Source organism: Carcharodon carcharias, chromosome 9 (genome assembly GCF_017639515.1).
Source record: "Carcharodon carcharias isolate sCarCar2 chromosome 9, sCarCar2.pri, whole genome shotgun sequence".
In the NCBI taxonomy this organism is placed as follows: domain Eukaryota; kingdom Metazoa; phylum Chordata; class Chondrichthyes; order Lamniformes; family Lamnidae; genus Carcharodon; species Carcharodon carcharias.
Genome location: NC_054475.1, coordinates 38365075 through 38378124, shown reverse-complemented (window position 1 = coordinate 38378124; position 13050 = coordinate 38365075). Strand labels below are relative to the sequence as shown.

General features: G+C 41.6%; 1 protein-coding gene across 1 annotated transcript in view; it reads right to left on the bottom strand.

Moving 5' to 3' along the window:
* The window catches only part of LOC121282401 (immunoglobulin-like and fibronectin type III domain-containing protein 1), a 62287-nt gene that overhangs the window by 25582 nt on the left and 23655 nt on the right, over positions 1–13050 (bottom strand). The window contains exons 11-13 of the mRNA XM_041196120.1: positions 6691–9051; positions 4177–4301; positions 452–593 (exon numbers count right to left, since the gene is read on the bottom strand). Coding sequence (XP_041052054.1) covers positions 452–593; positions 4177–4301; positions 6691–9051 — 2628 coding nt within the window. The remainder of the gene's footprint in view (positions 1–451; positions 594–4176; positions 4302–6690; positions 9052–13050) is intronic.

Sequence of the window (13050 nt, the reverse complement as noted above, 5' to 3'; positions counted from 1 at the left end):
ACTTTGCAAGACCGAGCTACTAACTGCAGTGCTAGCTAAACTCCAGGCAATGACTTTAAGCCACACCTGCAAGCTCAGTGGAAGCATTAAAGCTATTCAATTTTCTTTGCAAAATGCTAAGATTTCAGGAACCAATGTGAAAAAGTGAAAATCTGGAGCATGAAATATGTGTACATCAGGTGTTTGAATATGTTGGTGACCTATGAGTCACATTGTAAAGTAATTTATTTTGTGTTAAGATTCGTACACCCTGTAAATTTGTAAATTTACCATTCTATACTTCTGATGTTGTTATTTCATAGGGAAGAAATATATCGAGAGGAAGTATTTCTGTTAAAGGACTAGGTTAGATTCAAATTCTCTTTTTCTTACTGTTGTGCATACTTGTTGGTATACTGTGGATTTGAATTGAATTGCGTGCCCCAAAAAATTCATAAACATTGTGATTTACCTTCAACAAACAGAGAAGCTTCAGTTTTCCCTCCATCAGCTTCAAATGTATATGTCCCTGAATCTTTTTCCTGGACATTTTGTATAGTCAATTTTTGTACTGCTCCCTCCTTAGTAGCTATTATTCCATCTCCTGAAGTAATCTGCAATCACACAAATATCAACAAATATAAGCAAATTCTAAAAACTTCTAAAGTACTTTTAAGAACAAGAACAAATGAGTTGTGGTGTACCTGCATCCTTTCATTGTAAATTACAAAGAGTAATGCAAAAAATTCTCTGTAACTAAATCCCAGTATAACTGCTTACCATGTCCCTTTTGGTTTTACATACCCACAGTCTATTAATCATCATACTCCCACCAACAAAGGTATGAAAGGTAAGGTATCATCATTTTCTTCTGTGAAATGCATCACTGGGCAGTAGCTTAATAACTCTTAATGCAATCATTATCACGGATCAAAATCCTGCAATTCTCTCCCTAATCACATCGTAGGAATATGAACTGCAGTGGTTTGAGAAGGTAGCACACCACCATCTTCCCAAGAGTAACTAGAGATGAACAATAAAGCATTGCCAACAATGTCCAGATCTTGAAGAATTACCTAGAAAATAATCACCTGAATCTCTTCCCTTCTTTACTTCAGTAGAGGCATCAGCTGGTTATAAAGTACACAGAATTACTTAGTGATTACAGTATAGAAACAGATTGGGATTACCAATTTGAGATCTCAACAAGTGCGATATAATCTCTTGGTTTGCTTGCAGAGGTTAGCATACACTTTAGGTATTGTTGGATAGTATGGATCTTCCTCTGATATTTGGTGGGGTTTTGGCCAAACTCCATGGGCAATGCCCCGTTGTTGATGAATCTGGAATTAGTTATATTTGCTATAACTGAAACCAGCACATAATACTACGAAACCTCATACATTATTCTCTAGCTAATTAATATCATTTCAATACCATGATGTTGCCTTGCCTGTTGTGGAACTCCACAGCTGCCATGACAACAATCTACTAATGCAGCAGAGCTCAATGATCAACCCCTGCTATTTTGTATGATCCAGCATCATTCAAGAAGGTATATTTAACCCAGAAACAATAGTGACGCCTTGGTATCCAAGAGACTAAAATCGGGACATATGACAATAGCATGAAGAACATTCTTTTGTCTGCTGTTGTAACAAAGTTTTCTTTTAAGTCATTGACTCAACAAGCTAAGAAGTTTGTTATTAAACACAGCTTTGAAAATTGTTTCTCCAGAGAAGACTTTCATCATTCTGTTTAAGTCAGTTCTAATTTGGTTTGCATTAAAACCACCTGAATCTTGTGTATGAAAAGATGCCCCAGTGTACTTTCTGGACTACTCTTATTTTTATAAGAATTTATAATTCCAATTGCAAACGCAGACTGTCTTAGGGTGCCACAATTAGTAGAGGAAGGAAATTGGGTGAAAATCAAATCTAAAGGGATGGTGTTATGTTCCACTGTTGATTTGCTTTGCTCATGATCGCCATTGCACACCTATCTAATGGCTGGTGAGTTGGCAACAATATACTGCAGATGCAGAGATCAATATAAGATGAAGCACACACTATTTCTTTACACAGTTAACAGGGTACTAACAGGATGTGTGCTTCTCCAGCCAGACCCTACTCTAAACTATTGCTTAACATTGTAGCTCGCACTACACAGCCATTGAGTCATACAATCACATGGTCAATCTACTTACATTCTCTTAAAGGTGTATTGCACCTCAGATTACCACAGATGGGGACAATTAAAAGGCAATGTCACATTGGGGTGGTATAGGGTGGTGGTGAATGGAGGCGCACACACACAGACTAATCAAAGCTGACATAATCATATTCACTGCATCATGCCTTTCAGCCAATGTCCCAGGCTCCTCCATCACTGAGTATGTCCTGTCCCACCAGAGGACAGCACAGGACAGATCCGCCAGAGATGGCAACACAGCAATACACAGTTTGGAGGAAATGGCCCTGGAAATCCTCAAAATGAATCAGAACAAAGCTCTACAGTGCTGCCAAATTCAATTGTGAATGGTGTGGACACTTAAGCAACTGACAGGAAGAGGAGGCTCCATGACCATCTCAATACTCAATGAAGTAGGAAACCAGCATGTGAGTGCAAAAGACTGTGCAGGAACACCTTCACCTTGCAATCATCTTCAGCCAAAAGTACCAAGTGGATGATCCATCTCAGCCTCCTCCTGAGGTCACAACCATCACAGAAGCGATTATCAACAGTGCTATCAAGCGGCACTTGCTTAGCAACAGTCTGCTCACTTACGCCCAATTTGGGTTCCGCCAGGGCAACTCAGCTCCCGACCTCATTAGAGCCTTGGTTCAAACATGGACAAAAGAGCAGAGCTTCCGAGGTGAGATGAGAGTGACTGCCCTTGACATCAAGGTCGCATTAGACCAAGTGTGGGATCAAGGAGCCCTAGCAAAACTGGGGTCAATGGGAATCGGGGGAAAACTCTCCACTGGTTGAAGTCATGCCGAGCACAAAAGAAGATGGTCGTGCTTGTTGAAGGTCAATCATCTCAGCTCCAGGACATCACTGTAGGAGTTCCTCAGGGCAGTGTCCTGAGCCCAAACATCTTCAGCTGCTTCATCAATGACCTTCGTTCCATCATAAGGTCAGAAGAGGAATGTTCGCTGATGATTACACAATGTCCAGCACCGTTAGCGACTCCTTAGATACTGAAGCAGTCCATGTTCAAATGCAGCAGGACCTGGACAATATCCTGGCTTGGGCTGACAAGCAGCAAGTACATTTGCACCTCACAAGTGTCAGGCAATGATCATCACCAACAATAGAGAATCTAAACATTGCACATTTTTGTTCAATGGCATTACCATCACTGAGTCCCTCGCTATCAATGTCCGGGAGGTTATCATTGACCAGAAACTGAACTGGACTAGCCATGTAAATACTGTTGTTACAAGAGCAGGTCAGAGGCTAGAAATCCTGTGACGAGTAACCTTCTGACTCCCCAGAGCCTGTCCACCATCTACAAGGCACAAGTGAAGAATGTCATTGAATACTCCCCAGTTGCCTGGATCAGTGCAGCTCCCACAACACTCAAGAAGCTTGATAACGTTCAGGATAAAGCAGCCCACTTAATTGGCACCACATCCACAAACATTCACTCACTCCACCACTGATGCACAGTAGCATCAGTGTGTACTGTCTACAAGATGGACTGCAGGAATTCACCAAGGCTCCTTAGAGAGCGTCTTCCAAACCCACGACCACTACCATCTAGAAGGACAAGGGCAGCAGGTAGATGGGAACACCACCACGTGGAAGTTCCCCTCCAAGTCCATCAGGGGAGGCAAAGGTGTAGTTAGTGGTATTGTCGTTAGACTAATAACGCAGAGAGACAGGGTAATGTTCTGGGGTCCTAGGTTCGAATCCCGCCACAACAGATGGTGGAACTTGAATTCACTAAAAAAAAAATCTGGAAATAAAAGTCTACTGATGACCAGGAGCAGCACTAGGTACTGTGGTTGACTCTTAACTGCTCTCTGAACAAGGCAATTAGGGATGAGTAATAAATGCATAGCCAGTGATTCCCATGAATGTGTGAGGAAATCAAAATTTATATAAATCTAACATAAGTTCTATTGTAAACAATAACTGTAATTTACTAATTCACTTTTATAATCTTTCAGTAAAAAGAAATTGAACTACCTTTGAACCATTCTTAAACCAGGTGCCTTGTGCATCTTGATTTGCCGTTTCACAGCAAAGTTCAGCGGCCTGTCCTTTTTGAGCACTCACATCTGAAAGTCCGCTTTTGAAACGCCGAGTTGGCTCTGTGATAATGCACAAGAAAATGAGATATAAAAGTAAAATGTTTGCCGTAAATTAGAAATTAATCTGCATTTGAATAGTCCACATGTTGAATGTGAAAGTGTATTTTCCTCACATTACAATATGTTAACTCATTATATAAATCATGTCTGAGTTTCAGTTGCATTCTCTGTGCATATTAAAACGTTCATGTCTTGGCAATATCTGCTTTCGAACAAAATTCAAGTTGAGATCAAAGCTTTTTGATAACTCTTCAGATGAAACAAGTATTTATAATTCAAAGTTACTGTTACATCCTAATGAAAGGTCAAATATTTCCCAATTTATAGTTCTGGAGTGTTGATTTTTCAATGCTCCCAGATTTCTTTAGCTATATGTAGGGAAATTATTTCAAGTGTCATATTAAATATTCCCAGATATTTTGATATTTTTCCCGGTACCTAATACGAATAACATGCCTTACCTCCATACAATACATGCAGCTATAAATATTTCATCTCAAATGCTGTGCTAAATTATTAATATCAAGAGCATTTGTAAAGTCCTTTGACCTGGGGCAGAATCTTCTGGCTGGCGAGCGGGTGGCGGAGCCCACGTGCCAGCGCTTAAGATGTTGCACGCTGACATCGCGCGTGTGTCCCAATGTCAGTGCGTGGCATCGTGATATTTCGGTCGGCGGGCACACTATGCAGTGGGACACGCGCCCGCCATTAATTGAAGGCCTCGTTAAGGCCTTTAACTTGCCAATCGTTGAGGATTTTGAGGGGCCCGTGCGAACTTCGGCCTGGCGCATGAGCCCAACAGGCAGATGGGTAGGTGATTTCTTTACAAACCTCATCCAGTGGCGGGGTTTTAAAAACGTTTAATAAAGTTTTTGTTTATTTCATTAACATTTCCCATCTCATGTGACATATTCACATGAGGGGGACATGTTAATGAATTTTTTATTGTTCTATTTTTTATATTTGCCAGCCTTTCAACGATCTCCCTGAGGCAGCACTTTACCTCAGGGAGATGTGCGCTCTTTCCCGTGCATGTGCAAAGGAACGCACTCTGACAGTTGGAGAATCCTCCAAACCCTCCCCCCCCCCCAGCACAGGAAGCACATAGTGCTTTCTGTCGGGTGGCCCCCTGGGTGGGCCTTAATTTGCCCACCTACTTGAAATGGCGGCGGGGCCTGTTTCGGCGGCGGTGATTGGCTGCCTGCCCGCTGCCAAGCTGGTGGGGCCCGCCCACCCATCAAGGGCAAAATTCTGCCCCTGGTGTTTCTTCCTGCTAGCATTTTTTTCAGCACAATACACCCAAAATTGTGCTAACCAGCTCCAATAATTGTGCAATTTCAAACACAAATTGTGGCCTGCGCAAATCGAGATTCTGTGATTTTCTTGAACCAGTATAAAGAGCACTGCACTGGAAGCTGGCCTGTTCACAAATCCTGGTCACGCCCCAGGTCATATTTAGCACCATTGTGAGTGTGTATGTACTAATTGCTCCCATTTGTAGACCTTTGAGGAGGTACTTAAAATGCAGGGGGTTTTTTTAGGTGCAAGTACATTAATAAGCATGTTTTTAGCAAAGAAACTGACTGCTGTCTCTGATATAACTAGTAAATTATTCTGTATCAATCTTAAAGTCATTTTCAGCTGTTTAAAATCAGGTGGTGGTCCAGACACTGATTTTAAAATGCTTATTTTTGTGATAAATTGATTTTGAGCTGTACTAGTACAACTGTGACAGTTTACCACTTAAATGTATCAAACAACATTTTAAAGCAATTTTAAAAATTACATTCTAGTTTGGCAGATTTTGCCTTCAATGATATGTAAATAAGCTCAAACATTGGTTCAAGGGATGAGGAACCTCAGTTATCTAGAAAGAATCAAGAAGTTGGGATTGTTTTCTTTGGAGAAGAGAAGGTTGAGAGGAGATTTGATAGAGGTATCCAAAAACATGAGGCATCTGGACAGAGTAGATAGGAAAAAGCTGTTCCCATTGTTGAAAGGATTGAGAACAAAAGGGCACAGGTTTAATTTAATTGGCAAAAAAGCAATGGCAACATAAGGAAAAACTTTTTCACACAACAAGTGGTTAGGATCTGGAATGCACTGCCTGAAAGTATAATGGAGGCAAATTCAATCAAGGCATTCAAGAAATAATTAGATTATTATCTCAAAAGGAAGAATGTGCAGGGGGAGTGGCACTAGGTAAATTGGTCCAACGGAGAGCCAGCATGGATATGATGGGCCAAATGGCCTCCTTCTGTGCTGTAACCATTCTGTGATTCTGAAAGTACAATTACAGCCATGGGTTCTGTCCCTTTCATCATACTTTATAATTACAAAAATGTACCATTTGACTCATTTCTTGAAAGGTTTGTTCTAGTTCCCTTACCTTTGTTCTGGTCATTGATGTCACTTTCAGAAAGTTTTCCTTTTCTTCTTCTAGCACTCCCACTCTGGTGTCTCTGAGATGCATCAGAAGTCAACAAGCCTTGATTGCTTCCTGCCATGGATTCATTTAGGTTTGACATTTGATCTTTTCCCAGTAAACCTTTTTGGTTGCCCAATGATAGCGCATATCCACCTTTTGCAGATCCATCACTGCCACTTATGATTGATAGATCACCTGGCACTCTTAAGGCATCAATGTTATTAAGTCCAAATTGACCATTATCACCTGTCCCAGCACAGGTGGAGTCACTGTATCCTGTCAAAATATCTTTGTCTTGAATGGAAACATCTACTAAGTTCTTTTGCATTTCCGTCTGCTCTGATGTGTCCAATCCATTTCGGCCACCTTTTCCACTACCATACATTTTGTCACTACCACCCTTTCCCATTCCTTCCAACCTGCCCTTTCCATCTTTTCCCATTCTGCCCATTTGGCCCTCACCATCTTTTCCTATTCCATCCAATCCATCTTTGCCATCTTTTCCCATTCCATCCAATCCATCTTTGCCATCTTTTTCCATTCCACCTATCCTGCCCTTGCCATCTTTTCCCATTCCATCCAATCCATCTTTGCCATCTTTTCCCATTCCATCCAATCCGGCTTTTCCATCTTTTCCCATTCCATCCAATCCATCTTTGCCATCTTTTCCCATTCCATCCAATCCATCTTTGCCATCTTTTCCCATTCCACCTATCCTGCCCTTGCCATCTTTTCCCATTCCATCCAATCCATCTTTGCCATCTTTTCCCATTCCACCTATCCTGCCCTTGCCATCTTTTCCCATTCCATCCAATCCATCTTTGCCATCTTTTCCCATTCCATCCAATCCGGCTTTTCCATCTTTTCCCATTCCATCCAATCCGTCTTTGCCACTTCTTCCCATTCCATCCAATCCATCTTTGCCATCTTTTCCCATTCCATCCAATCCGGCTTTTCCATCTCTTCCCATTCCATCCAATCCACCTTTTCCATCTCTTCCCATTCCATCCAATCCATCTTTGCCACCTCTTCCCATTCCATCTAATCCGTCTTTGTCATCTCTTCCCATTCCACTCATCCTGCCCATGCCATCTTTTCCCATTCCATCCAAACTGCCTTTGCCATCTTTTCCCATTCCATCCAACCCACCTTTGCCATCTTTTCCCATTCCATCCAAACCGCCTTTGCCATCTTTTCCCATTCCATCCAACCCACCTTTGCCATCTTTTCCCATTCCATCCAACCCACCTTTGCCATCTTTTCCCATTCCATCCAACCCACCTTTGCCATCTCTTCCCATTCCATCCAACCCACCTTTGCCATCTTTTCCCATTCCATCCAAACCGCCTTTGCCATCTTTTCCCATTCCATCCAACCCACCTTTGCCATCTTTTCCCATTCCATCCAACCCACCTTTGCCATCTTTTCCCATTCCATCCAACCCACCTTTGCCATCTCTTCCCATTCCATCCAACCCACCTTTGCCATCTTTTCCCATTCCATCCAACCCACCTTTGCCGTCTTTTCCTATTCCATCCAACCCACCTTTGCCATCTCTTCCTATTCCATCCAACCCACCTTTGCCATCTTTTCCCATTCCATCCAACCCACCTTTGCCATCTCTTCCCATTCCATCCAACCCACCTTTGCCATCTTTTCCCATTCCATCCAACCCACCTTTGCCATCTCTTCCCATTCCATCCAACCCACCTTTGCCATCTTTTCCCATTCCATCCAACCCACCTTTGCCATCTCTTCCCATTCCATCCATGCTGCCTATGCCATCTTTTCCCATTCCATCCAATCGGTCTTTTCCATCTTTTCCCATTCCAACCAATCCACCTTTGCCATCTCTTCCCATTCCATCCATGCTGCCTATGCCATATTTCCCCATTTCATCCAGCCTGACCTCACCATCTTTTCCCATTCCACCTAATCTCCCCATACCATCTTTACCCATTCCATCCATTCCAGCAAAACCACTTTTTCCAACACTATTTAAGCTACCACTGTCGACTTTTTCCATTCTGTCATAATCACCATGACCATTTTCGGTCGCACCATCCAATCTATCTGTTGAGGAACTCAGAAAACCTTTTCTATCGAAGTTAATGCTGTCATCCTGTGATAAGTCATCACTTTTTCCCTTCAGACCCTCTTTAGTTGTTAATTCTTTGTCATGTAGTGAACTTCTTGTGCCTCTTAAATCATCTTTGCTTGCATCATCCAGCTGTTGCAAATGAATATCTGAAGAGTCCTCTTGGCTCTGTTCAGGATGCTTTTTTTTTCTTCTTAAAGGTGATGAGGCAGTTTCTTTACTTTCTAAAATGGGAGTTAGTTTACATTATTAGTTAATATAATAATTACAAAATCATATTAAAGAAAATAAAAGGCAAGTTATCAGAAAAAATGATGAAATGACTTGAATATGAATAGCTATCTTAGAGAGCAAATGTGTAAAGTGTTAGATTTAAACATTGCAAAGGCTTAATAAAACAACTGAAGTATTTTGAGGGTTTTACACTATAAGCTAACAAAGAAAACTAACTCTAATTAGGTCAAATTTCAGGATATTTTAACAGACCACTCTGCTATCTTACACACATACCATCCTCTTAAGAGTAGCTGATGATTTTCATAATTTTTAAAATGATGTGAGTATTTACCTTCTGCTCCCTCCCTTCAAAATCTTCAATTTTAATTCTGCCACCTTTTTTCTATTTGTCTTTTGATGCTCTCCTGTGCTTCTAACATAAGTGTTATCTAATTATGTCCCTTGGCATAGGGTTCTCCATTGCATTCATGCTTTTGAATTCTACCTTGTTCTTCTGACATTGTATTCACCTCAAACTCCGGGTGTCAACAGTTTAAAACCCATCTCCTGTCTATTCCTAAGTAACTGTAGCCCTACCTTTGCTCCTACCTTCCCTGTACCAGCCTTTTCCACCTCTTGGGTAATATGAGCCAGAGTGCAATGGTGGGCTGGCACCATTGTCAGATGTCAGTTATAATGATTTCCTCCTGACATCACCTGCTCTGTGATGATTAGATGACGGGACGGTTACATCAAAGGTAATGGAGTGAAATGCAGGATCAGTCATAGAGCTGGTGGGATGAGGAGGAGTTAGGGGTGGAGGGAACTTGGAATAGGGAAACACAAGGTTTCCTTGTAAGGCATACTTCTGTCTCTCCTACCTAACAAGAAAACTAAAACACGTTTATAAAAATTACTTTACTGGTTTAATTTGTGCTGACTGCTATTCCTGGCAGGTCTGGCTGAGCAGAAATGCCACCATTGCCCTCTGCGCAAGCCTTAAGTTAAAAGAGCAGATCGGGGTCCCAGTGATGTAATTGGAGTCTGATTTTCATTTTAAGGGAGGCCCAGATGGCTTGGGTATGCTTCCTTAATGTCATAGTGTAATATTGAAACTATTCAGATCAGAGCAAGAATAGTTTGCCAAAGTAGATTGGGAAACTAGACTAAAAGATATGGTTTAACATGTCAAATCCATATGACTCTTCTTCAGAGCTGCAAAGAGTCATATGGACTTGAAACGTTAACTCTGTCTTTCTCTCACAGATGCTGTCAGACCTGCTGAGTTTTTCCAGCATCCTTTGTTTTTGTTTCAGATTTCCAGCATCCACAGTATTTTGCCTTTATAAAAGATATGATGGTAGATAAGCAATGGTGAACATTTAATGAAATAATTCATTAGTCACAATACATTTCATTGAGGGATAAAATTTCCACAGAAAAAGTGATCCTACTATCGCTACTGAGAGAAGTTAAGGATAGTAATAGATTAAAAGAAAAAAAAAAGAAATATTGCCAAAAAGGGTAGCAAGCTTGGGGGATTAGGATGGTTTTAGAAATCAGCAAAGGATAACCAGCAATTGAAAAAGAGGGAGAAAATTGAATTTAATAGTAAATTCACAAGAAATATGTGAACAGATTATAAGAGCTTCTACAAGTATCTACAAAGTAAGCAATTAATGAAAGTAAATGTGGGTCCCTTAGAGGCAGAGACAGGATAAATCAGATTGTAAAATAAGGAAATGGCAAAGATGCTAAGTGTTTTCTACTTGTCTCACAGTAGAAAAAACTTTTTAAAATAACACAAATACTGGGAAACTAAGGGTCACATGAGAGATGGATGACTTTTTTTTCTTTTTATCCTCTATGGGAATGTATTTTGTTGTGATTTATACATTGTTTCATTAAATATTGGCCATTGCTTATCATCATATATTTTAATTTAATTTCCCAGTCTATCTTAACCAAAAAGAAAATTTGCCCAACTATTCCTTGCCCACAGAAGTTCAGGGAGATGGCTCACCATAACCTTCTCAAGGGCAATAAATGTTGGCCTTGCTAATGATGCTCACATCCCATGAATGAATAATAAAAAAGAGGAACTTAATTAATATTATTAAAGAAAAAGTACTGACAAAATTCATGGGAGTAAGAGCCTATAAATTTATTGAACACCTCCATCCTCGGCTTTTACAGGAGTGGCAACAGAGCTGATGGATGAATTTGTTTTAATTTTCTAGAATTCCCTAGATTCTAGAACAGTCTCCATGGATTAGAAGGTAGCAAGGGATGATGTAGGTAATGTGAGCCAGAGTGCAACCATGAGTCAATCAGGCAGTGGCAAAGCCAGTGGTGGGCCTACCCCTGGAAAAGACCCCGGGAGCAGAAGTGTCACCCACCGAGAGATGCCTTGTGCTCAACAATGCCACTAGGGAGACCAGGGCTGCTGCTGAAAGTACCGGCACTGGAGTTCCAGGATCGTGGAATTACCCAGACCATAGGTAAGTTATGTTGAGAGAGGGGCAAGTGGGCCCCCCACTTCCCGATGTCCAGTCTCGATTGGGCACCGAGTGCCTTTGTTCGAAAAGAGCTCTCCGCACCTCCCATGGTGGTAGACAAGCTGCCTGCACTGTTTCAGCTGCCGTGCATGCTGCATGGTGACAGGCTCACCTGCAGCTGTATTAATACGAACGGCGGGATGAGGCTCTTAAGTGGTCATTAATTGGCCACTTAAGGGCCTCAATTGGCGGCAGGGTAGGAAGGTCGGCCATGGGACTTCCTGCCCAGGACTTAATTCTAGCTGAGGCTGGAAGGCAGTGAGGTTCAGGTATGCCACTATCCTGCTTAATTAAATTCCCTTCCCGCATCCAAGCTCGTCACTGGAAAGAGCATAAGATTTTGTCTATAGACAGGCTAATTCAGTGAGCAAGAAGTTAACAGATGGACAATAATGTGGCAAAATGAGAAATTGTTCACTTTGGTAGGAAGAATAGAAAATCAGAATGTCTTTTTAAAGGATGAGAGACCAGTAAATGTTGATAGGGATTTGGCGTTCTTGTACATACATCACAAAAAGTTAACGTGCAGGTACAGTAAGTAATTAGGAAGGAAAATGGAACGTTAGTCTTTATTATTTGGAATATAAGAGTAAGGCAGTCCTGCTGGAATTATGTAGGTTTTGATGTGATCACATTTGCAGTACTGCATTTGCAAAACTGTACATTGTGAAGTTTTGGCCCCTTTATTAATGGAGAATATACTGGTCTTAGGAGAGGTGCAATAAAAGCTTCACTAGAACGATACCTGGGGTGGGAGGGCTGTGTTATGAGGAGAGACCAAGTAGAAAGGACCTAGGTTCCCTGGAGTTTAGAAGAATGAGAGATGAGTTTTTTTTATTCTTTTATGGGATGCAAACATCGTTGGCAAAGCAACATTTGTTGTCCATCCCTAATTGCCCTTGAGGAGGTGATGGCAATCCCCCTTATTGAACCGCTGCAGTCTAACTGGTGCATGTGCACCCACAGTGCTGTTAGGAATGGCGACATAGTTCCAAGTCAAGATGTTAAGTACCTTGGAGGGCAACTTTCAAGTGGTGGTGTTCCTATGCATCTGCTGCCTTTGTCCTTCTTGGTGGTAGAGGCCTTAGGTTTGGAAGGTGCTGTTGATGGATGTTTAGAGAGTTACTGCAGTGTATCTTGTATATAGTACACACTCCTGCCGGTGTGCTCCTAGGTTTTAGGGGTTGAATGTTTAAGATGGTGGATGGGGTGCTTTATGCTAGATGGTATTGAGTTTTTTGAGTGTTGCTGAAGCTGCACTCATCCAGGCAAGTGGAGATTATTCCATCTCCTGATTTGTGACTTGTGATGGTGGACAGGCTATGGGGAGTCAGCAGGCGAGTTACTCACTGCATAATTCCCAGCCTCTGACCTGCTCTTGTAGCCACTGTATTTATATGGCTGGTTCAGTTAAGTTTCTGGTCAATTATATCCCCCAGGATGTTGATG